Source organism: Aplysia californica, unplaced genomic scaffold (assembly GCF_000002075.1).
Source record: "Aplysia californica isolate F4 #8 unplaced genomic scaffold, AplCal3.0 scaffold00100, whole genome shotgun sequence".
NCBI classification, from domain to species: domain Eukaryota; kingdom Metazoa; phylum Mollusca; class Gastropoda; order Aplysiida; family Aplysiidae; genus Aplysia; species Aplysia californica.
Window position 1 is genome coordinate 1,276,378 of NW_004797370.1, and position 24,628 is coordinate 1,301,005.

At 36.3% G+C, this 24,628-nt stretch overlaps 1 protein-coding gene across 1 annotated transcript in view; it reads right to left on the reverse strand.

The window, feature by feature from the left end:
* LOC101864054 overlaps positions 1-24,628 on the reverse strand; it is a 92,908-nt gene that overhangs the window by 42,916 nt on the left and 25,364 nt on the right. Inside the window, exons 4-28 of the mRNA XM_005095306.3 lie at positions 23,574-23,655; positions 23,056-23,210; positions 22,100-22,201; positions 21,514-21,741; positions 21,021-21,184; positions 20,368-20,569; positions 19,444-19,613; positions 17,845-18,100; positions 17,147-17,325; positions 15,984-16,146; positions 14,348-14,518; positions 13,507-13,677; positions 11,996-12,169; positions 11,486-11,662; positions 10,928-11,056; positions 10,114-10,272; positions 9,585-9,773; positions 8,873-9,073; positions 7,550-7,723; positions 6,203-6,322; positions 5,327-5,577; positions 4,402-4,678; positions 2,367-3,158; positions 1,511-1,725; positions 693-934 (exon numbers count right to left, since the gene is read on the reverse strand). Coding sequence (XP_005095363.1) covers positions 693-934; positions 1,511-1,725; positions 2,367-3,158; positions 4,402-4,678; positions 5,327-5,577; positions 6,203-6,322; positions 7,550-7,723; positions 8,873-9,073; positions 9,585-9,773; positions 10,114-10,272; positions 10,928-11,056; positions 11,486-11,662; positions 11,996-12,169; positions 13,507-13,677; positions 14,348-14,518; positions 15,984-16,146; positions 17,147-17,325; positions 17,845-18,100; positions 19,444-19,613; positions 20,368-20,569; positions 21,021-21,184; positions 21,514-21,741; positions 22,100-22,201; positions 23,056-23,210; positions 23,574-23,655 — 5,143 coding nt within the window. The remainder of the gene's footprint in view (positions 1-692; positions 935-1,510; positions 1,726-2,366; positions 3,159-4,401; positions 4,679-5,326; positions 5,578-6,202; positions 6,323-7,549; positions 7,724-8,872; positions 9,074-9,584; positions 9,774-10,113; positions 10,273-10,927; positions 11,057-11,485; positions 11,663-11,995; positions 12,170-13,506; positions 13,678-14,347; positions 14,519-15,983; positions 16,147-17,146; positions 17,326-17,844; positions 18,101-19,443; positions 19,614-20,367; positions 20,570-21,020; positions 21,185-21,513; positions 21,742-22,099; positions 22,202-23,055; positions 23,211-23,573; positions 23,656-24,628) is intronic.

The window sequence follows — 24,628 nt, forward strand, 5'->3', positions numbered from 1 at the left end:
CACTTTCATAAGATATCAAGCTCAAAATGCAACCCAGCAACTTGTCAAGACAGTATTAATAATGAAAGAATTTTCTAAACTAACAGTAGCAGAGAAGTCAACGTTGTTTCTTCTTGCTTGTTGAAATTTGCCCAAAAATCTGCCTGACCAAGACACAGAGAGTATAAGAATGTAAGCAGAATGTTTCTAACATACTGAAGAGCTGTATGTCCCTTAATGGACTGAAAAGGTAAATTTGATTGAAGTGGTCAGTCAAAGGCCTTATTGCTATATATATATTAGACCAGCCCTGAATAATTGGACTATAAATAATTACTTTAATTTCAATCTTGAACGAGAAACAAAAACTGAATGCTTTGACATTTAACTCATTGACCCTGGAATTGACTTCCACAGAGGGAAAGAGTTGCTTTTTTTTATACCTTAACGCTACTTCTTTCACAACATCTTCTTGGACAAAGAATGAACACAAACATAAAGATAAAGGAGCAGGTCTTCCCTAAGGGAAGCTTCAAACAAAGTTTTATTCACATTCATAGCTATTTAGGTAAAAACTCTTAAGAACTGTGAGCATCACATCAGCCATTGAGAGCAGTTGCCCATGTTTAATGAGTTTTAAAAAAGCAACTAAAATCAACATAAGTTCAGATTGGACAAAATGATACAAAAAAGACATAAAGCCAGATACTTACAAAAATGAAGAGTGGTCAAAAGAGTAGCCTTGGTGACAAGTCCAGCCATTGTAGGACAACTGAAACGTGTGCACAGAGTATTTCACAAACTTGCATTCTGATGGCAAAACTTCTCTCTCAACTTTTTGAAATTTTTTAGTTAGTTGCGACGCTACATAGATTCTGAACTGATTTCCACACGCCTCGACTGATGACCTGTTTGACCATGAGTGAGTGATGGAGAACTTGATGAACAGTCTAGCCTGAGGACAATGATATTATTTTTTTAATAGTGGTGGAAGAAAGATACGATGAAAGGTAATTCCTACTAACAAAAGTATGTTTTTATTTTGTACACACATATTTATTCACTGTCTTTTACAAACCAAAAGGAAATCTAGGAAAAGCATGTTCTTTCTGAAAAAAAAACAACTTAAAAACTCTCTGACTCGTTGTTTTTATTTGACTTATTACATCATAATATTGGAAAGCTGTTTCAACCCATTTCTGTCGCTTTCAAACTAATAATAGACATTAGATAAAAACAGATTTTTAATTTTTAATTAATTTTTTTTTTGGGGGGGGGGAGGCAGGGAGAATATTTTTACAGATCAAAGACAAAATAGAAATAATAACAATCTGCAAGAGCCTCCAAAGGATAAACATCACACTGAATCACACATGTCCAATACATACTTTGGTATGTTGTTTATGCATTTTTCCCTTCAGTTTAGCTTCTTATGTATTTTAACTCCTTGGCCGAGAGCTTTGATTTTAAAATTATATTTTTATAACAAGAATAGCATTAAAGTAGTAAAATTTATTATTCAAAACGTTACCCTGTTACTCTTGAACCTAATGTTTCCTGCTGTGAGTTCAAGGGTTGAATCCGGAGCACTCTTGCACACCAGTTTCCCCATTTGACTGCCAAATTCTCGAAGCAATTCATTAACTTTGGCATTGATGTTAATGTGTACAGCATCTATGCATGTCACATTGGAGAAGCTGCCTGCCATTCGGTCTCTCACTTCAACGGAATACACTGGAGATGTCACTGTGGAGAAAATAACGTATAATAAAAACTGTATTTATATAGTACAAATCCACGCTTTACATAGGGTTCTATGTGCTTTACAACTATCATTACCCAAGCAGACCCTAAGACACTCAGAAACATTTTCAGCTTCCAAGGGGCACACAGTACAAGCTGCAGATTACACGTTCTAAAACACTAACTGACTGTAGGAAAGGAAAGGACCAGGGTGAAGTGAGGAAAATTTGTGTAAATGTGTAAAGTGCCTTTCCTAAGGACACAACGTCAGGCCCCTCATGGGATTCGAAACAAAGACCTTACAGCTGAGAGCCTGAGAGCCTAAACACTAAACCATGACACCACCAAGATTAGTCACTGAGGAAAAAATAGGGTTAAGTAGACTTCTCAAGGCTTAAGGGTACAATATCTCATTCAACTTAGCTGGGAATCTCAAAACTTTTTTTCAAATCATCACCTGGGAGAGCAGAAGAATTAATAGTCATAAAAATCTATGGTTTAAGGCCTTCCACTTGATATTTAAAAAAAACAGCATACAAAATAATGAGACAACCTAGAGAAACCAAATCTGTTATTCAGAACCAGAGTCTTGGAAACCTAGTGGGAAACAGAAATATTTTCATTCTGAAAAAGATAATACTCACTGTCCATTGCTGCCACAGAAGGACCTTGAAACACTGTGGTCTCTTGTTTCTCCAGAGTATGGGTGGTCAAGCAGTTGGTCACATTCACGATATCTTTGGCATCTCCACCAGACCCACTGTTCAGACCTGACTGCATCTGTTCCCCCGTACAATTCACGCCGCTTACTTGAAAGGCTTGATCTTTTTCATGTATATCCACATCAAAATGGGTATCAGTCACCTTATGCATCTCTTCGTCTCGGAAGCTTCCAGTTCCTAAACTTTTTGTGTCAGAAGTTTCCACGGTTGAGGTTGTAGCTGAAGAGGCAGTTGGATCAGGGCTAGAAGTGGTGGGCGGAGAGGTTTCATTTGGTTCCGCCCACGTATCAAGAGTGCTTGAATGGAAGAACGTGAGATGGTTCGGAGTAAACAGAGGGGGTTTTGTTGTGGTACTGCTGGGCCAAGAAGGTCTTACACTGACCCCTAAAATGGGTCTACTTGTCGAGACCGTAACCGGTAGACGAGACGTTGGCAATACATCTGAGCCACCAAAAGTCGGTACGTTTGATGTTGCACTAGACGTAGTTGTCACAGACGTGATATCTTCTCTTTCAGGATTTAACGCACTGCTAAAAGTTGTTAAAAGTTCTTCTGTCATCATTGTTGTCGCTAAAGTGGTGCTCACAGGTTTGTCTACAGACAGCGAAGTCAAGGTGGGGTTCGTACTGTGCTCATCTGATACATCCATATAGGAACTTGGTTTGGACACAAATTCATCAAGCTCAAGGGTGTCTATACCATCATCAATACAATCTGAAAGCACGTTAAAAAATTAGTAAACAGGACTAAATTAACAACTAGGAACAGTACGGGTAACCCATTTCCTAAGAGAAATAACTATAAATTTCTAAAAATTGAATATTTTCCTCTGTGCAATCAAAACAGATCATATGTGAGTGTGCCAAAAGAAAGGTACCAAAAGTCGGATTTTGACCATTTTGAGTTAAGGGTTGTACCTTATAGGAAATTCAATGTTGAACACAGGGTCTTAGAATTTTTTTTTAATCTCACGCAGTTTTTCAGAGGGTATAAAAATATAATTTAGAGAAAATGAGCTTTTAAGTTTAATAAACGTGAGAACACATACAAACAAACAAAAAAAAGATTTTTTAAATGTATTCATTCATGGAAAATTCATTTCCATTTTGGCATTCAGTTGACATCGATATCATGAATGGAATTCAATGGTAAAACATAGCAGTAGCAGGGAAGAGAAAATGTGCTTCAACAATAGATGTTAACACCTTTTAAAAGAAGTTTTCATTATTTGTTATTATTATACCCTTCCCTCAAAATAATTCAAAATAAAACATTTAGAAGTCAAATCGATGAAAACTCTTTGAGCACATTGTAGAAAAATGTTGGATCTATCATTTTTTTAAGGAAACACATTTTGGACCCAAAAAAAAGTGATTTTTGTCATTATCAGCCTATAGCTCGAAACGGTCTGGGGTAACTTTTGGTACCTTTCTCTAGCCGCACACACATATTTACCAATGAATCATCTGCTTTTACATAAGCAAATAAATCATTGTCATTTTGAAGGGTAGCAACTTTTAAGCTTTTTTGTTGTTTTTTGTTTTTGTTTTTGTGGGTGGGTTTAGAATACAATTCAAAATTATCTCAATCACAAATAGTGTGTTACTTGGAACCGTAAAGTGCATGATTAACTGTACCTCAGCAATGCACTAGTCCTTCAGAAATCCCCCAGCTAGCGTTTAGGAAATCTGAGCGAACACTATATACTGCCTACTGAGGGAGACATGATAGCCATAAACTGTCACATCACAAGATACAAAGATACTGAACAATTTGACATTTCAATTGATTTCCAAAGATGTGTTAGTAACCAAGCAAAATATAAGATATTATTTTCGTTCTGTGCATTTTCTGTATTCACCTTTACAAAAAAGAAGAATTGTGAGAACTAAACACATAAACTACCATTTTAAACAATAAACAAAGTAAAAGAACTGAAACAAAGGATCAACTTTACCTTCTACACAAAATGGAGTTGAAGCACACGTTTCCCCTCCCTTGCTCAGCAGCCTCTGTCCAGGCCCACAGCTCCAGTCTCCCCACACACTCATGTTTGTCTGTGAGTCGGGTTCCAGGGCAGGACAATCAAAACCCATCATTGTGAGAAGAGTTATATTTCTAACTGTTATCTCATCTTCGGCAGCTGTCAGGAAATCCATTATTGTTTGGCCGCATAAACACGAAGATGAAGAATTCTCAGAAGATCTCAAAGATACAGTAAACCTCTGGTGAATCTGAAATTCATTGATGAATTAAATGAAGTCACTGGGTTCAGTCAAAAATAAGTTTCCTTATCACATTTTTCACAAACTTTTAGCTTTAGAGCAGACTAACAGGAGAAAATGAATGTGAATGAAGATCATGAAATTTTCTTCAGGCATACAGATTAACAGATAAAAAAATGATAAGATCCTGGACGCCAGCAGTAAAAGACTTAGACTATAGTACATTCTAGTAGAATAAATACATTAACAATAAATATCAGGAACTGAAAATACGTAAAGGTCTATGCTATATTTCTACAACAGTAATTACATTGATAGATGGTGCTATTATTTGTGACATGTTGCTGGTATGGATGAAACTTGGTATGGTACAGGCTCACTTAAAAAAAACGTTCAAAAAGACTATTTGTTTTTGAGGAACACGATTCAGCCTCCCTCAGAAACAGAGTGGTGCATTGCAAAGAGCAGGAAAGGTTTTTTATAATTTGTGGAATTATGTTAATCAAATGTTCAGTCCATATAAAAGACATGAATAGATTGATATGCATGCTTTTGAATAAGCCACTACTAAAAAAATCTTGGAAAAAGATAGTTCACTTATGTTTTCTTTCAAAACTTTTTATTTGATGTCAGACCACAAATGTTGAATACTCTTACCTGCGAGCTATTGACATTAGAAAAAACGTTGCCCTTTAGGCTGACTTGCATGTCAGGGCATGACGTTAGAAGTGTTTGAATCCAGCTTTGAAAGCTTTGCTGTAAACTCATTTCGTAGAGTCTCAGGCAGTTAGATGACAATGTCTGATTGTTACTCAAAACAAGGGACAGGTTTACAGCAAGTTTGAAAAAAGCACTGAGGTCGGATATTCTGTACTTCTTGAAAGGCAAACACCTCAAAGGCTTGTAATCTGAGGGGGAAAAAAAACAATACAAATTAACAAAAACTTTATAAGAAGGAATTTACTGAGAACTGAGACCGCATCAGAAAAACAACATGATGTAATAGGGGAAATTTTCTAAATCACTTTTAACAATAGAGTTTCCAAAGTTGGTTAGATGCAATAGAATCAAGGAAGCAATTATGGCAGTGCCTGAGATTATATCTTCTAACGTAAGGAAGTTTAGCCATACGGAGATAACGGAGCGTTCATAATTTTAAGGAGCTTATTCTTAAGCAAAACAGCTCCATATATAAAATGTGCAACTCTCAAAAGCCTGCACCCAATGCCACAAACACCATGACATTTCAAATGTGAAGAAAAGAAGGTCAGTCCAGGTCAGCTGCAGTGCCACAAATTTCAAATATAAGAAACCTCAATTTGAAGAAATTATGCTCAGGAAAGAAAAAACAGCTTAAACATCATTCTTGGTTGGGTTATTTGAGTTGCAATGATTTGTTCAATGATAAAATAATTTCAAGGTTTCATTAAATAAATACCACATAATACACACTGTCTCACCATTGAAAAGAATTTACAAAACATGCCACTGACAGATGCACAAATAATTTGAAACAAAAAGCTCAACAGTTACCTTGAGGCTTATATCCAGTTTTATCACATTGGAAATATACATCACTGCCAACAGGAAAGCCTACATCAAACTTGGCAAGACTTCCATAGTTGGGTAGATCAGGATGAAGGCAAGACTCAGCTGCAAAATACAGGTATGTTCATCAAGACTTTGCATCACCTAAAGCATCCCACTATGTGTGGCATTGAGGTGAAATCATGCTCTCATCAAATTAATTAAACTGAAGAAAAGGATATTTTCGTGCAAGTTCGGCAATTTTTAACTTCTTTTTTTTTGTGGTTGTTTTGGCTCAACATCTTTTCATGTCTATTTAACTCTTTATCTCCGGCAAGCCGCTTCCAGTGGCTCGCAGTCAGAACCCCTGTGGCGTTGAACTGCTGACAGCGGCGGCACATTCTTTTACGATGACTTCAACATCAAATTTCTTTTTGGCAATTGCCAAAAACAGGTCTCTTTTACCGGGAGTTCATTCATTAGATGAAGAACTATCAAAATAGGTTCATTTGTTTTGATTTATTTACTTATTGAGTGACGTTTTTGTCATTTTTAGATTTAGTCCCCCCAAAAAAGCCTTGGCGTAGTGGGTTTACCCCCCCCCTCAGATACAAAGAGTTAAAAAGCTTGTTCTTTTGTTTTACTTTTAATGAAAAATCTATAAAGAGATAAACTGTTAAGAATACTTTTCTGTGAAGATTTTATTGCAAAAACGTTAATCAAAGGCATAAAAAAAGTTAATTTGCAATTACCAATGACACTCAAGCTTTGCAAGTCACCAAACTTTAGCAGCCATTTTATTGTTAATCACTGACACCAGGTGATCCCCCACCTTCTTCAATCCCCCACCTTCTTCAATCCCAAATATCTCGACTTCTATTCAAGTTAGATTAGTATTTTTTAAATCAAAAGCAAGACAAATGAACAAGTCATTTTGAGATCATAACAATACCTCTATATAAGTCCAAAATGTGATGAGTGCCTGATTCCACTGTGTTATGACACATAAATTTACACATGTTTCAAAACAGTATATGATTGCTAACAACAATACAGACAGATCTACATATGTGCTCAAATACTAAACTACAATGACTGACCTAGTTAGAATTTACAAATTAGAAAGGACCCCCCAAAGTATTGCACAGCTTCACATGATTGGTAACAGTGTCGTTCTTAGCAATTACAATATCAATTCTGCTTTCAAGCTAAAGCTTCCATCTCAAACGACTATGTCATACAGCATTAACCACTGGTGCTACTGAACTGATTGATACAAGCATTCTCTAACATTTGGCTTTTGGGGCATTGAATGAAATGAAGAACCGTGTGAGGGAAGAGGCGCTAACTTACATTCACAAAATGGCACAGGGTCGCTCCATCTTCCATCTTCAGAACACACAGCATAAGAAGAGCCAATCAGACGATAGCCACAAGTGCACTTGAAGACAGCCACTGAGCCATACAAGAGGGAGTCAACAAAAGCAGCACCATTTACAGGGTGAGCAGGAACCTTGCAGGCAATTTCTGAAAGTAGAAAAGGTTGTTTCATCAAATCATTCTATTATAGCTCACACACTCTGCACTGTGTTAATGTATTTGGAGTCAATACTTGTATATGCTGCAAGAAATTAGCAAAGTACGCTGCACAATAAGTCAAAAGGTGGAACAGACATGAATATTTATTAATAGAACTATAACATTTCTCATTCCTCACTCTTGCAACATACCTACAACTACAGTTGATGGGACACAGAAGATCCTGAGCAAAATACTCAAGTGTTAAAGAAAGACAAGCACAAAACCATACCAAATAGAGACATGAACACTAAAAACTGTCAGCAGTATCCTTTTCAGACAAAACACTATGAAGGATAAAATTGTGCCGACTTGAAAATTTAAAAAAACGACATCTTTGAACGTTTCCCCACACCACACAATTGTAGCCATAGGAAGAGGGCAGTCAAGACCAGTTTCAAGATGACAGGGAAGGATGTAGCAATGATGGCTGAATAAATGTGAGGCATTATAATGAAATCAGGCACTCGTCAGAGTAATCTATTCAAAGAAAGCAGCATTTTTTGGCACATTGGGCAATTTTTATTAAGCTTTTTTTTCCAGCTCAACACCTTTTATGTCCTTTTAAAAAACATTTCTGTATGGATTTTCCAGACAACCAGTGATCAAACGCACACACAAAAATGTAAATTCCCAGTTTTCAAGGACACTCAAACTTTGGAAGTTGACTATTTTTGGGAAGCCATTTTCTCACTAATTTTACCAGACACTAAGCAATCCCCACCTCCCTAACTGCAGATATATCTCAACTTCAGCTCAAGACGAATGGATATTATTTTCATCAAAAGCACGACAAACAAATAAACTTTAATAACTCTATATGCCCAACAATTGACAATTGATTTCACACATCACGACACAAATGCAAGATGATTCAGGAGAGTACCAAGAACCTTGCATTTCCTTGTACTCACTACTGGTATTATCTGACACGCTTTAACCTAATCATCCACATACTCCATCATCAGAGGGCATAAGTGGGGACAAATACAGCACACATACACACTTTCCATCTTCTGTAACAGAACAGTGTCTACTACTGTTGCAGTAGCCTACACATTACTACTACAACATGCAACCTTTTTATACAGGACATGCCTTGGCATACTGGCTCCTCTCCACTCCAACCACAAGCGTATTTTTCTGTTGGCTTTCCATGAATAAGAACGCAGAGCCTCCAGGAATTCCCAACTAAAGTGTATCCTTTATTGCAAGTGTAGACAACAGTACTGCCCAGTGACAAGTTAGTCACTGTAACTTCCCCATTCACAGGAGGCAAAGGGTCTGAACAGACAGCATCTGAAATATAAAAGAAATATCTTGCAACACTATTGACAAAAAGTAGACAATTAAAGATGCAAGCCGAAAAGGTGTCAGTAAGGGCAAATGATAGGCAGCATAATCATAAGCAATATTTTACATGACCAATATAAAAGTGTCTCATCTCTGCAACTCCCGTGGGAAAACAGGATGACTTACAAAAGGTTCTGCCCACTTTAGTATTGTGCTGCCCTTTCAGAAATGCGTGATCACTTATTCATGCTACAGACCAAGTAAAATTAAGAAAGAAAAGGATAAGTACGCTATTCTAGAGGAGCTGGTTCAGATGGCAGGTCATTATTCTATGGAAACATATTTAATTTGATAAAAACAATCTGAGGCTGCAAGAATCTGAATGATCTCAAAATAGTTAATTGGGCTTGAAGTATATTAAAGCTGGAAAACTTTTCCTCAAACATGTACATTAATCATAGTCACATTTTATGTCTCTGAGAAAAGGTCAGTTCAATTCAAAATAAATATTTCTTACCAACACAATTGGTGACTGCAGATGACCATCCAAATCCACTTAAACAGGTCACCTCTGTGTTTCCATTAGGAAATGAACCTGGAGGGCACTTGATGAAAGCTGTCATTCCTGATATAAAACTTCCATCTGGGAAAGGTTTGTTCTGGTAGATCACTTCTCCTCCACTCACCATAAACCTCTTACATTTTGCTGAGAACAAAACATGTGCGTATTTCACTGGTTTTGCAAAAGTTGAGCATACGAAACACAACATCATACCTCACATCCTTCCATAATCTGAATGTTCAATTTAGACTTTCTTAAATTCCTAAATAGACTTCACACTTCTGCTCTCAGCATCATTACTTCATGCTATCTACTAAAACACATCAAAAGATACTACATGTGTAGTGTACAAAACTTTTTTTTAACATCTAAGAGGTATGATCAAAAGAATAACAGTGCATAGTAAATTATAAACATTGGTATCAGCTTGACTTTTATCATCTTTTAAAAATCCACATTAGCCTATATAGAAAAGACAACTTACTTATGCATGTCCGTTCAGGTACAAGTGTAAGGTTTCCAATCTTATCGTACTGTCCACCATACAGTTCAAGACCGTCTGGGCAGTCACAGGAATGACCACCAGGGCTGTTAATACAGTTGTGACTGCAGCCACCATTTTCAGTTTCACATTCATTTATGTCTGAAAGAGCACATATTTTAAAATGTTATTTCTACAAAGTGTTGCTGGCATAGAGAACATCACAAACATATCATCACAGCAGTTCTCTATCCGTGTATGGAAAAAAATCTGAAAACTCTGGCCTTAAGGCATTTGACCTAAGCACAATCTTAAAAATCAGCTCTCACGTTTTATTTTGCATCGATAATTTATGACACCTTGCATATAAATTGTAAAAATCAAGAGGCTAAAATGTGTATTAAACTAAACCTTTTTTTCCCCATTTTTCAAAAGTATCTGAATGCTTCATTCACGGGTACGATTAGCGAAAGGCACTAACAATATGCTTAATCCTTATTAGGTGGTTCTCATTTAAGTTTTGAAATACACAAATTTCAGAAGTAGCATTTTCCAATTCAAGTGATCTGCACCCATAATTTCCTTAAATTATACAATAAATAGCTTGAAATTTTTATCATGAAGAAACATTACTTTTATTCTTCTTCTTCACATTCTCCCAGAGTGAATCAGATTTACTTTTAATGGCCTACTTTCCATCAATATGGCATCACCACCTTTCAGGCTGCAATCATAAAGGTTCTTTAAAAAAAAAAAATTACGGAAAACCTTATTTGTACAAAACAGAAAGACTGACGGAGACAAATGACTTCCTTACCTACACAGAGAGAGCTATCATTTACAGGATTTTGATGGCCTTTATCACAGAAACAGTTAAAGCCTCCAGGAACATTTTGGCAAGTATGTGGAGAACATGGGTCGCTGTCAGCAGCACATTCATCTAGGTCTGTAGAGAGAAAATTTATAAATGAAAACCGTTCTACTACATTAGAGCACAGAGTAATTAAACTTAACAGAAAGAATCCCGAAGTTTATCTTGTTTTTCCTAAGAACTGCATTTTTTTTTATATTGAAGGGTATTGTAAAATGAAAGTGGTCTGAAATAATAGTTATGATGAGTGATAGGCCCTAATCATTTTGCTTTCAAAGTGGCACATAATTATACAACCAAATATATACGACAGAAGTACTGAGATGTAAAATGTATTAATATTTTTTAGCATGACTTTCCATTTACAGGGTTGGATCTCTTCGACCCATGAGTTTACAAATATGGCATAAACAGATAAAAAGGGAGATGATCAAACTAGTCCCCAACTGAGTGTGCGTGATAAAGATCTATAGACGAAAAGAGATAAACAACTTGTTAGCTTACCCATACACACAGGGGGAGGATGGTCGTATTCCATACTGTCCAAGCAGGTCAAAAGCTCAGTTCCATTTGAATAGTAGCCTTTGTCACAGATGATGGTAACAGTTTCTCCAACCAGAGTAGGAGCACTTACATTGGTCGTCCCATGTACTACATGTTCAACGAGAGGACACTGAGGAACTAAACAAGAAAAAGAAAATGCAGCCATTCAAACAAGTCAGTTGCAGGCCTGCTTAAACAATGACGCAGTACATTCCATAGATTTAAATGCTGAGTTATTTAGTAAATGAGTCAAAGCGTTCATTGTTCAAGAGGGATGACTTTAAAAGAATTATTAGCTGTGCATGTTTTGTTGGGTTTTTAAAGAGTTCACCATAGCTGTGGACATGTAGGCGTGTGTTTTTTTAATGGGTCACCAATCTCCACTTTGTTCCATTGGAACAAAAACTTAGCCTTTCACACTAAGGAAGTGTTAATTGCTGGATAAAATCTGTGCCATATACAAGAGCTTACCCTCACAAACTGGCACTACATCTGTCCAGACACCAGTGATATTGCAATGAGACAACTTTGAGCCAACAAGTTTGCGACCAGACAAACAGAAGAACTCTCTCACAGTTCCAAAGACAATGTCTTCAGCCCTCGCATTCCCACCATATGGTGGTGCTTCTTTAAGACAGTGGACGGCTGGTGGGAAAAAATGGCAAAAGTTAGCATCACAACATTAAAATTAATTGATTACAATCATTTTTTTTGGGTCATTTTTTTTTCACCGAAACTATCATTTTTATAAAGGAAGAAGGTAGGCTGCTTTGACATTAGTGTCAGGGCTCTCCATGTTAGAGCGGATATCCCAGCTTTAAGATGGAGACATTCTAATCTGTGCAATATCATCCCAAAACAGAAATAGAACTCAAATCTTTTGCATGCAAACCAACAAGCATAACTATCACACTTCAACAGACACTTAATACTTTTTTCAAAAGAAGCTAGGTTCATAACACAACATAACTACTACATTGTGATATTTTGGATGAAAATAAAAACTGTATTACAAAACTGAAACCCCAACCAGATACTATGACCAATAAAAGAAATAATTAAAGCAGTATGAAACAACCAGCTCTCAGTTGTATGAAAATTAAACTTAAAATTGATGCCAACAAAATTAGAAGCCTAAGCCAACAGCTATAATCCCGACCCTGCAAACAGCTCTCCAATGTGTAGTTACATTCCAGCTCTCAATGGCCTCAGTATTTCAGTCTCCAACTCCAAACCACTTTGCTTCATTCTTCATTCATCCAAAGTCAATGTAAGGATGGTGATTTAACAAAAAAAATTGGAAACATGTATTTCAAAAAGATTGAAAACCTCGAACTTTTCAAACAATTAGGCAATAAGACTGAAGTCATGTTCACAATACAATTAAACTAAATGTTATAGTTCTTGCATCAATCATTGATACAGCTACATTGTCGTAAATGACATTGTTGGAGTTAAGAACTTAACAAAATAAGTGAAGAAAAGAACATATGTGTCACAACACGGTGGAATAAGGTTCTTTTAAGTTTTGCGGCATTTGGAGATATTGGTATCATCTTAATTCCTTATCTCCAGCAAGCCACTCCTAGCGGCTAGCTGTCGGAACCTCTGTGAGCCGCAGGCAGTGGCTCAGGCACAATCCTTTACGACAACTTTGACATCAAAGTACTTTTTGACAATTGCCGAAAACAGATCTCTTTTACTGTAAGAGAACAATCAAAATAGATTCGCTTGTTTCCGTGTAATGACCCATTAAATGACGTTTTTGTCCTTTTGAGAATTAGTACCAAAAAAGGGCCCCAGTATAGTGGGTTTACCCCCTTCCGATACAAAGAATTAAAGCTTGTTCATTTGTTTTACTTTGATGAAAAAATAGAACTCAGATTTGCAATTGAAGGAGTGGGGGGGTTACCTGGTATTAAAGGTAAGAAACACAGAGAAGATGTCTTCCAAAACAGTCATAAAACAGTCAAATAACTTACCTTCACAAGAAGGAATATTTTCCCAACCATGCTGACCACAAGTAGCAACATTATAGCTGTTTATTTGAAAGCCATAGTAGCAGGCAAACTCAGCTACGTCTCTGTACTTGACTCCACTCATGTCAATCAAATAGCTATTGTGTGGAATTTCAGGTGGTCCACAACTTATCTCTGAAAGTACAGAGATAAAGAATATGAACCGCAGCACAAAAACTTACAAATACTTTAATATTTTGAACAAAAAGAAATAGTTCATAATTCTTTTTAGAAAGTGTTGACTTTCAGCTACTCCTAGTAAAGTCATCCACACAGTTAATATTTAAATGTATTCAGTCCTCACGGTGCAATGGTAAATTACAGAACAATCGTTTTATACAGTTTACAGAAAATGCACTCAATCAAATGTACCTAGCTATTGCATCACTATTCAAAAGAAAAGAAGAGAAACCCCTCTGAATTTTGTGTAGAAACTAAGAGGCATAAATGGAATAAAGCTCTTTTTCTTATATTTAATTCCATTCCATAAGACATAATTACATAATCTCACATACAAAGTACTTGGTCTCGTGGTGAAAGTAAAAAGGAAGGAGTATGGAACGAAAGGATGTAATGCGGTGATAATCAAAGACAATCTCATATATGTAGATCAGAAGTCAAATGCTTATAAAAAGAGACAAGAAAGAATTTTACACACAGATTTGTCACTAAAAAAAACTTGTGAAAATCAAAAAGTTGTAGTCCATCTAAATAAGACGATAGAAAAGAGGTCAGACAACTTGGGGGAACACAAATACCACATCTCCATGACTTTATAAATCGATGAGTATCCCTATTGCATTACCTTTGCAGACAGGCTTGGCGGCAGGATACCACTCTCCCATTATCCCACACACAGCAGACTCGGGTCCACTGCGGAAGAAGCCGTCCTCACAGCTGTACCCCACCACAGCGCCAAACCTGGTGTCTGTGCTGTTGAGCCGCAGGGGCGGTAATACTGACAGGAGATCACACTCTGCGTACACCACAGAAAGACAACCAGTTTAGCTTTTTCTCCACAAATCTTGCCTTAAAGGTACTGTTGTCCTTCATATAAGGTGCAGGTACATAAAATATAATAGTTGCATTCTTACAACAATAAAAACTTATGTAACTACCATTAACCTTTTTTCTCATATTAAATGAAAATCAGAACGGCATGCAAATAGTATATTTTGCCCTTACAAAATCATTGAGATGACAAGCCAGTTGGGAGCAAGAAGAGTAGGCATTTCATTCTATGAGTCAAAAGGTGCAAATAATTCACTTACCTAGTATCAAAAGGTAGGAGTTTAACAACCCTTTCAACCAAGTTTTTTTTTTTTTTATACAAGTCTGTACCTCTAAATTAAACATAGAATTTCCAGTATAACTAACTGTCCCCGTGGTTTTAGGCACCCCGCATAATTTAGCAAAATTTGATTTTTTTGTGCATAATTTCTGATTATTTTCCTTTATCATTCTTTGTTAAAATTAACAGAATCGCATAATTTCACATTTTTTAGCTCAGTTTGCATAATTTCATAATTTTTCTTGCATAAAACGATGGGGACAGAACTAAGACCATTTGTATGATAGATACTTTTTAATATGAAAGACACTTTTTAAAAAACCTTAAAGTTAAAAGGAAACCCCTTAGCATGACAGTGTTGATTTCTCAAACCAAAATCACTCTGCACCACAGCCTAGCTGGACATATCAACCTAACTGCATGCTCTGGACTTCAATACCCAGCAAGAGTTCTGAAAAATTTTCCAATATGAAACCAACAATGTAGGGACATTGATTCAGCATGCTTGAATTTTTCCTTTTCAAGCTTGCATTTTTTTTTCTGCTGCATTTTCTTTAGTCTCCTCTGAGCCCATTCATCAGAAACCTCTATGCTCCTTTCAAGAAAGAGTTCACTGCAGCATTACTGTGCCTTACAGGAGTGAGAAATTACCCATTTATTTGATAAGATTTTAAATCAACTTTCACCATTTGGACTATTTTCTCCTAATTAATCCCTTCATGGTCTATATATGGCGTACGCTGTTCGTCATTTTTTATTACACAGCAATCAGGCCAAGATGTTGCTGTGATTTGCAGTGTTCATCATGCCTTGCAACGTGCGAGGACAATGAAGATGAATGGCAGTATTCTGCAAAATGCTTCCATCAGGAGGATTTCATAAAATTAATTGCAGTTTCCCATTCGGGAATATTTTTACGTACAAAGAAATCTTTTCCTTATAGATATAGTTAATAATATTTGAAAACTGGGTCTAAATATAGGAAACTGACTGTAAAAGTCTAGCGTTACCCTGTGTCCCTGAAGATCCAAAACTGTGCCCGGTGCCGCACAAACTGACCCTGTGTCACGAAGGGGCTAAAATTATTTTGACATAAAAGGATTGTGCAATGTCATAGCTCTTTCTTTTTTCACAAGTCAAAGAAACTTACCATATGATACAATAGCCGCCCAGCGGCCCCGATTAATAGTTGCATCAGAAATAAATCTCAGAATAAAACCACGATCAGATGAGATTCTTTGATACTGTGGGGAAAGTGATCCAGAAATATTCTCAACCAGAAAATCACTTTGCTCAATCTGTGAAGCATAGACCTGCAGAAGAGAAATATGGAAACATTAACGGTGATTAAAGATTATGGTTACATAAGAAAGCTAGGATTTTCAGAAATCTAAGTTTTAAAATTTGGAACTTCACAACTTTAAAAAATATCTAAAATTTTTCTGTCCATTCATTTCTTACAAAACACAATGGGGTATAATAAAAAATTATCTTTAAATGTGACTGTTAGTTTGTTTATTCTTCCCTTGTAGTATTCATAAAATAATAGCTAATACTGATTATCTGTTAATGCTTTCCTTTCTCCTTCACCATTGATAGAATCGAGATAATTTAAGGGGTAGCCTGCTTCAACTCTCCATGTCAGGGCTAGCCCAGGATGAGTGAATGAGGCTTATATATAGCATCCCAATCGAAATATCGAGAAAATCATTAAAATAGACTTCCCCGATCAGGAATAAAACTCATTTTTTTAGCATGTATCAGGAGAGAACATAGCCATTACACACCAGAATCCAGTGCACACATGTATGAACATGTAAATATAATATGCGTATACAAATATGTACATGAGCCCATACGCAATAGATACAGAAGAATTATTACTCCTTTGGTAGAAGTTAGGCATGACACCAAAAATCAAATTTGAGAATATGTTTGATTTTATAGTTGTAATGATCTATTATTCTCTAAAAGAAGAAAAAACTGGCTAGTTTTCTTTTACATGTACAAGATATTTCATCCTCATTGAGACAATTAAGATCATTTAGGAGGTGAGCTTCAACCAGCCCGCTTGCCAGGGCCTACCAAGACTGAGAAGGGTACAATGTTCTAGCAGGCTTCCCACATGGGAATCAAACTTCTAGTCTTCTGTGTGTGACGGCAAAGCGACTAACTGCTACACTACAGACATTGGTAAGCTGGCTGCGCTTCCCAATTTCTACAAAAATTCTTTGAGAAGACACAACTTAAATCAACCACTGAAGCAAAAAACACAACGGGTAAAAAAAAAATCCTACACTCGTAACAACCTACTTGTACATAGTCTTTCCCAGCCTCTGTCACAAATGGAGCCATAAAGAGAAGAGACAGGGTCTTCCCCTCATTGTTCTCAGGGACATTCCACGAGCAGTTGAGGTCATGCGGGTACTTCGAAGACGGGTACCCGGGAGAACGAATAAGCACTGCACTAGATAGACTATTTACATCACAACCTGAAACAAACCAGTCATTATCTGTGAATGTCAATTTAAGATAAGTACACTGTCACTTTTTATTCCATGAGAACTCATAAAGATCACCTTATATTGTTGTTTGAGAAACTATGCATTCCCTATTTAAAATGAGATCATTCTTGGACATCATAGCATCAAAACTATATTAATAGGCCTATATTTCATTCATTTTGACCACTGCCCACAGTCATCAGAGAATGTCAACAAAATTCAGAAAATGTACGCTATACCTTCGCAAAGTTTTTCTGAAATACTTTGCAGAAGAAAACTAGATAGTAGAAGCATAACTTCGAGCGTGTTTCATTTCAACGTACCACCAAATATATCACAGCTACAAGAACCAACTTTGAAGTAAAAAATTATCCCCGTAGTCACTACATTGCAGTTTAAAACACAAGAATGGTGTATCACATGAACTGTTTCCTCAAAAAATAAACTATCAACTTTGCGATAAGTAAAAGAAAAGCACATATATCACCAAAATAATGACATCCTTACCCATCTTATAAGAAATTGCAATCTTTGGCAAGCTGCCTTTTTTAAATATACACTGTACATAAATATGCGGCCCAGATGAGACGATCACTTGTGGAATATGTAAGGCATTCAGGTCTTGCATGTGCCAGAGGTGAGATTCATGATGCTGCAAAGCCTGACTTTGGTTCGGGGTAAGCTCTACCACAAGGGAATCGTGGCTTCCTCGGCCATCGAAGATTTTAATAGATTCGCCCGAGCTTAGGCTGATATTTGAAATCTGAAACAGAAAGGGGAGAAAAGTCAAATATGCACATCACAGACATTCTTTCCACATATTTTAAGGGGGAAAGTACATCATGTCGAGTTGGCTCTTGAAAACCAGTCTTTTTTTCTTTAAAAAATTATATAAAATAAAAGAAATGAAATATGTATTATACATACAACAAAAATTAATTAAAAATACGCGAGACGTCAGGGTGAAACAGGCATTCGTCAAAAATAATTAAATCAAAGAAACTGGCATTTTTCTGGCCATTGGACAAATTTTTTTAAATTTTTTTTTGGCTCTGCACCTTTTAAGTCCATTAAAAACACATTTCTGCATGCATTTTCCTGAAAAAAAGTTAATCTTAAGCTCAAAAAAGTAAATATGCAGTTTCCAAGGTCACGCTGAAGCTTTGAAAGTCACTAATTTTGCCTCTGACTCCAGGAAATCCCCGCCTCCTTCAATCGCAAACATTCCTACTTCTGTTCGGGATAGACGGGCATTTAAAAAAAATCAAAAGCAAGACAAATGAACTAGCTTTAAAATTATACCTTTAACTCCCTAGGCCCTAAAATTGGTAAGCAGCTGATTCCACCATGTCATGACATATAAGTACGAAATAAAATATAATAAAATAATAGGCACTAATTAGACCCATTACAGAACCATAATATTAAGGCTATAAAAGGACTCTACAAAGCAGGAAAATCACTTTCTCAGAAGGGTTTGGATACCAAAAACTGACTGTAAAAGTAACCAGAGACAATTTAAGAAAAAAAGAAAAGACATTCTAAATTGATAGCTTGATAGACAAAGCGATAAAAGATACATGGCAGGCTTCCGAGTTAGGGAAAAAAGTCAGTTGAAAAAGGTAAAAAGAATCAGAAAACTGATAATTAGAGTAACTTCATCATTATTGGGTTGAAGTGACTGGCTCTTTTTAAATGAACTTGACATGCGAGTTCCCAGAATAACAAGTTTTTTAAACTCTGAACTTTTAATAAAGTATGGGGTTAGAGTGGTGCCTCCTCAAGTCAGTATATAAATACGATGTAAATAAAATCCACAGCTGCCATTCCAATAAAAAGAGGTCCAACCCTGTTTCTAGTGGAGTAACACCTATAAACATCTAAGGGATACATATTACATTATAAATTTTATTGTTAGGCCCAAGTGTCATATTTGCCTTTTTTTACTCATTTTCCCTTCTACTTTACTCTTTGTCTCTGCCTTTTTTCCTTCCTTCATTTCCGCTTTTAACCACTGGTTTCTGTCCTCTACTCTCTAAGTTACTCTAAGACATCTATTCGTACCCCAAAATGTAATAAACTCATATTAAAACAAACAGAAATCACCTGTAGGAACAGGAGAGATCCCTGCACAGGTGAACTGATGAGCCATTCAAAAGTTTCATGTCCAACAACAGAACTCTGGTCAAGATGACCTTCCACAGGAAATGACAATACTGATTCCACCTGCTTAGCAAACAGCTGTCGGCTACTTGTCCCAACTTGTGATTGGCTCACTGGAAAACATAAAAGAAAAAAAGTTCCAATATAAACAGATATACAATATAATTGTGTATATATATCAATAATCAAACCTGTCCAAGACAACCACCTATTGCTGAGAAAAGTGGTCATAATATAGAAAAAATTCAAGGAGAGAAGTGGTCATTTGTACAGGTGATTGTCTTTGACAGGTGGTCCTTACAGCAGGCTCGTAAGTATGTCCTGACTAAGATATGAGCTCCAGACAGGGAGCAAAGATGAAAGACTATAAGATTATCATTCATTAGTAGTTTCTTTTTTCCACTAATTGGGTCAAAATACACATTGTCAGCTAAAAGTTCACTTTTTTTCAACAAAAAGTATGAATAAAGATAACCTCAAGAATAAATTAGAGCCAAATAGTAAGTTCAGTCTAACAACCCTTCCAACTGTGACACAAAAGACTGACAATATGATTTCACAGTTGGACTAACTCCCTTGGATAGCCTGCTCATGTCAGTTCTCCAGGTAGGTCCCCCATTTCACCCCCTGAGCCATGCTGGGGTATTAAAACAAGATAAGAGAAAAAAACAAACATAAAAAATAAAAACAAAAATAAAAAGAGCTGTGAGATGAAGAACTTACAGTCAGCATACTCTCTGAAGAAGAAGAAGAAGAAGAAGAAGATGTCAGTCTGTCAGTTGGGAGCTCAAACCCTCAAATATCTGAATATCTATAAATACATTTATTGTACAATGATTAAAAGAGTAGAAGGGTAATTCATGCTACCTGATTGCCAAGATATATTGAAGCCTTTCCCTTCAATAGCATGGTCCGCACTAAACTGCACAGTAACAAAACTACCAGAGGATTTGACTTCTTTCTGTACAACGCTTCCACTGTACACAGCAAGAGACAATTCTGGAGAAATCTCTCCACCATCATATATTGTCACAGAATCATACTTTTCCTCTACATCAAGAGCAGCAATCTGAAATTATATACAATAATAGAGAAACATTTTTTTTACTCAACCAGGAAGTTTCCAAACTTTCATACACTTCGGTAAGATTGTTTACAGGAATCTAACAAATTTTAGAAGAAATTTTGGTAATCTGTCAAATTTGTAGAGTGCTCAGAACATGCATTCTTTAATCAGGGTAAAGGGCTATATGTCACATGTCATTTTTATTAAATTTATAATCATACTGACTACCCTATATCATTATAAACAAATCTTGTTTCTCAGATAACATTCTATTGACTGTGGATAAATTTCAAATCAAAAGTTAAATCTGAAAAGGAGAACACAGAATTTAAGGAAGCAAGACAAACAAAAATTCAAATTTAGTCTGCAGTCGCGAGCACCAGCTGGCGATTGCACTAAAACAAATAGCAGAACACTTAAAAAATACAACTATGAAAAGTAATAAAGAGCTTACTGAAATTTTGATGATGAATGATGGCGGTGCTTCAAGTTTCCATATACATTTTGAAAATGACGGATAATGTTCCGGAAAATTTGGCGAATGGAATGTGCCTGAGTATCCCCTGAGAAGACCCCCACAGTGCTGGGAGGTTGTTGTTGGAGCCAGACTTACTTCATCTGCGTTTGAAAATATAACAGAATAAAAAAATGGTTCACACCGAGTCCATGATGAGACATTATCTTTTTATCAATCACAACATCAACCGCTGCTGTTCACTTTTTACCCTTTAAATCTGACATTTCTCCTTTTGATATACAATTGTTATTAGATCATACACTTAGAGCTGTTTTTCAAATTGATTCTTTTTTATATGAACAACCTGCATGTCTTTGTCCGACTTAATATGTTACAAAAAAGGACTTGGTTGATGAGCTAATTCCAGTTCAGTTAGTTTCAAATTTTGCATAATTAAATTCTTTCTTTTTTGGGGACACCCAGTACTAACCACTGCCACAGTCTGCCTCATCTGAGCCGTCCAGACAATCCCAAAGGCCATCACAAACCCTGGCTTGACCAATGCATCTCTGGTCACACAGAAAAGAATGCTCTTCACAGGCTTTAAGAGCACACACGGAGGAGCGGGGCACTTCACAATCACCGAGATGCCAGCGGAGGTCTACTTCACTGAGCATCTGCCTCCTCATATCACAGCATTGCTTAGAAAAGGGATCATCTGAAACAAAGTAATGCAAGTTATACACCTTGACTATACTTCCATTTAGATCAGCGATGAGCTAAGATTTAGGATAACAAATTATCTACCTCTGCTGAGACAAGACAGACCTTTGGAACAGGTGTTGAAAATTTTTAAGTTCCTAAACGATGAGGCTTTCAAGTTTGTAAATCAAAGTGATCTGACCTGACACACATGATCTTATGATGGAAAAGTAAATAATATGTCTACCACTTGGCACTTCAAAACAGGTTGCCTACAGTGGACAAAAAATAAATAAACCATGAAAGCATCTGCCCTGAACTTTTCACAATCAGTTATAATCATATCTGAGGAACAGCGTAAGTACTCCACTCACTTTTTCCCTGTCCTAGACCATCCAGTGCCCAGAAACCATCTTGCTCTACTGCAGGCTGGCCATTCGACCACTGGAATGTCTTGTCAGGGAGACGCAAAAAACCTGTGAGGTAGAAGGAAAACGTTAATGGGGGAGCTACAGGTAACAATGATATTCTGTTTGTTGACAAAGTTTAACTCCCTATTGAGTGTACTGTAGGTCATAGCTGGACCTAATTGTTTTCCTATCAGAATATCATAGTCTGAGAGGAAGTATTCCAGAAAGGCTAAAAATAAAAATTCATACACCAATCGCTGGAAACCTTCAACTTCCTTGTTGACTGATCATGTTTGTAACCTCTGGGTACTAAATGTTACTCTCAGACAACTTAAACTTCAGGCTGAAAAAATTATTCTCATTTGGTAACAGGAGTTTGAATTAAACGTTCTGTGATGTAGCTCTATTGAGAAAAACAAAACAAAAATATATTACAAAGTATAAAGGCACATTAAATCATCATGATGACGGATTGAAATAAATCGAAAGAAGAAAGGGAAACATAACTAACCTATTGACTTGTCATAATCAAACAAAATACACCATGCCATGTAAAATGGAAAGCCTAGACTAAAAAGATAAAAGCATTCTTCACAGTAGGATATATCATTGCAGTTTTCCTACCCATACTAGAAAACTTTTAATGAGGCCTTCTGAGTTACTTTTCTAAAGTCACATGAAAAGTAAAACTCTTACTTAAGTCATAATATACGAAAAGTACAACTCATACAAAAGTTAAAGTCTTACGAAAAGTATAACTCATTGTAACTCGGTTCACTGTAATCCACATTCTCTTGCAGAAGAAAATAATTTTGGCAAAACTTATTCATTATAATCTTAAACAGCTTGGTTTACAAAATCTTTAAATCTTGGCCATTTAAATACACGCTGGAGAATAGTAAAAACAATAGGGTACACACCAATCCACGCAGATAAAATGGACGGATTATCATTTGGAGAAACAGAATCCTTTGCATGACCACTGGTCTGTCCTCCATCCAAATGCTCCACAATAAAGTGACTTAGCCACTGTTGTTCACACTGGCTCTTTATTTTCACCAAATCTCCTCCATAGCTGTAACAAAAATAGAATAGCAACAGTTTGATTTATTCATCAAACACACCTAAAGGCAGGGGATGGTACAAAACTATTACACAATGTTGCCACTCCAAAAATTAACATAACATTAACACATGTGTACGGAGCAGATATGCAGGTATATAGCAACGCCATACATGTACCAAATAGTTTCTAGAAAGAAAAAAATATCATTTATACCAAAAGTGTAACTGATGAGCTATTTTGTAGAACTAATGGGCCTCGATACATTTTAAAATACCATCTGGTATGACAGCTTGATGGGGTTTATAAATCAACAAATTAGATCTATACTGAGTCGTACATTTTATTTGTCAAAAAACTGCCTATGAGATTTACCTTTTGCACAATTTCTTTGCTTGCACCCAACTTAAAAGTGCTTGGACAAATTTGAAGCATTGAGTATCTTTCAGCGTCCATCCTGTAAACAAAATAAAAATGAATTAGCTATCATTCTTAAACTGTAGTAAGAAATGAAAAAAAAGGAAAAAACAAATCACAAAAATTAAGTTCACAGAAATGAACAAAAAATGCTGTAGACAAACAAATTATGATAAATGATATTTGGGTTGCTTTATAGATCGATATGTTCTGGGTTGTTGGAAATATTTTATAAGTGTTACTAGTTATAGCCTAATACTGGGTGATTCAAAATATAGTAAGCCTTAATTCATTCAGTATGAACCATGGGTACAACTCTGTACCTATCAAAGGTACAATGATGATAAGAAACAATACATCAGATGGAAAGACTTTCATCTTCACATGTGGTTCCAGTTTTGTCTGTAGGCTACAGTGTAGTTTCAGATTTTTTAACGTTTTTTTTGTTTTGTTTTTTTTTGCCTATTTTGGGGGGAGGGGGTCGTGTAAGTGTGATAACTTGAACTGTCCTGGCTTTAATTTTAAACTAGATCTAGATCTATGGTAAACAGTCTAGATGTTCAGTATAGTATGACTTCCTTTTGTTACCCAAACGATGTCCAGTGTGTAGTGGAATTTCTCCGGTACTTGCTAGGGTGAAGTCCGATGTTAGTTGTACGTAGAATAATCAGTTACTGAATAAGCAGTTAGATTTCCAATAGATCTAAATAAATATGTTTTTCATCTCATTTCTGCCGGAACCGATAACGCACACAGCGTTGATAATTGACCCCCCGCACCTCGGAGAAGTCGCCTGGTATGTGACGTCGTCGGATTGACCTTTTTTTACAATCTCTCTAAACTAACAAGACCTAGATTAAATCTATATCTAGATCTAGACATCTATTAGAAACTCTGTTACATCGTTCAATTCTGCAGACGTGCAAATTATTCCAGTTTCGAGGTCGCACTGTCGCCCTGTGGTTTTACTTTTGCTTTTACAGTTTTACAGAAAATACACCCGATATTCTCAA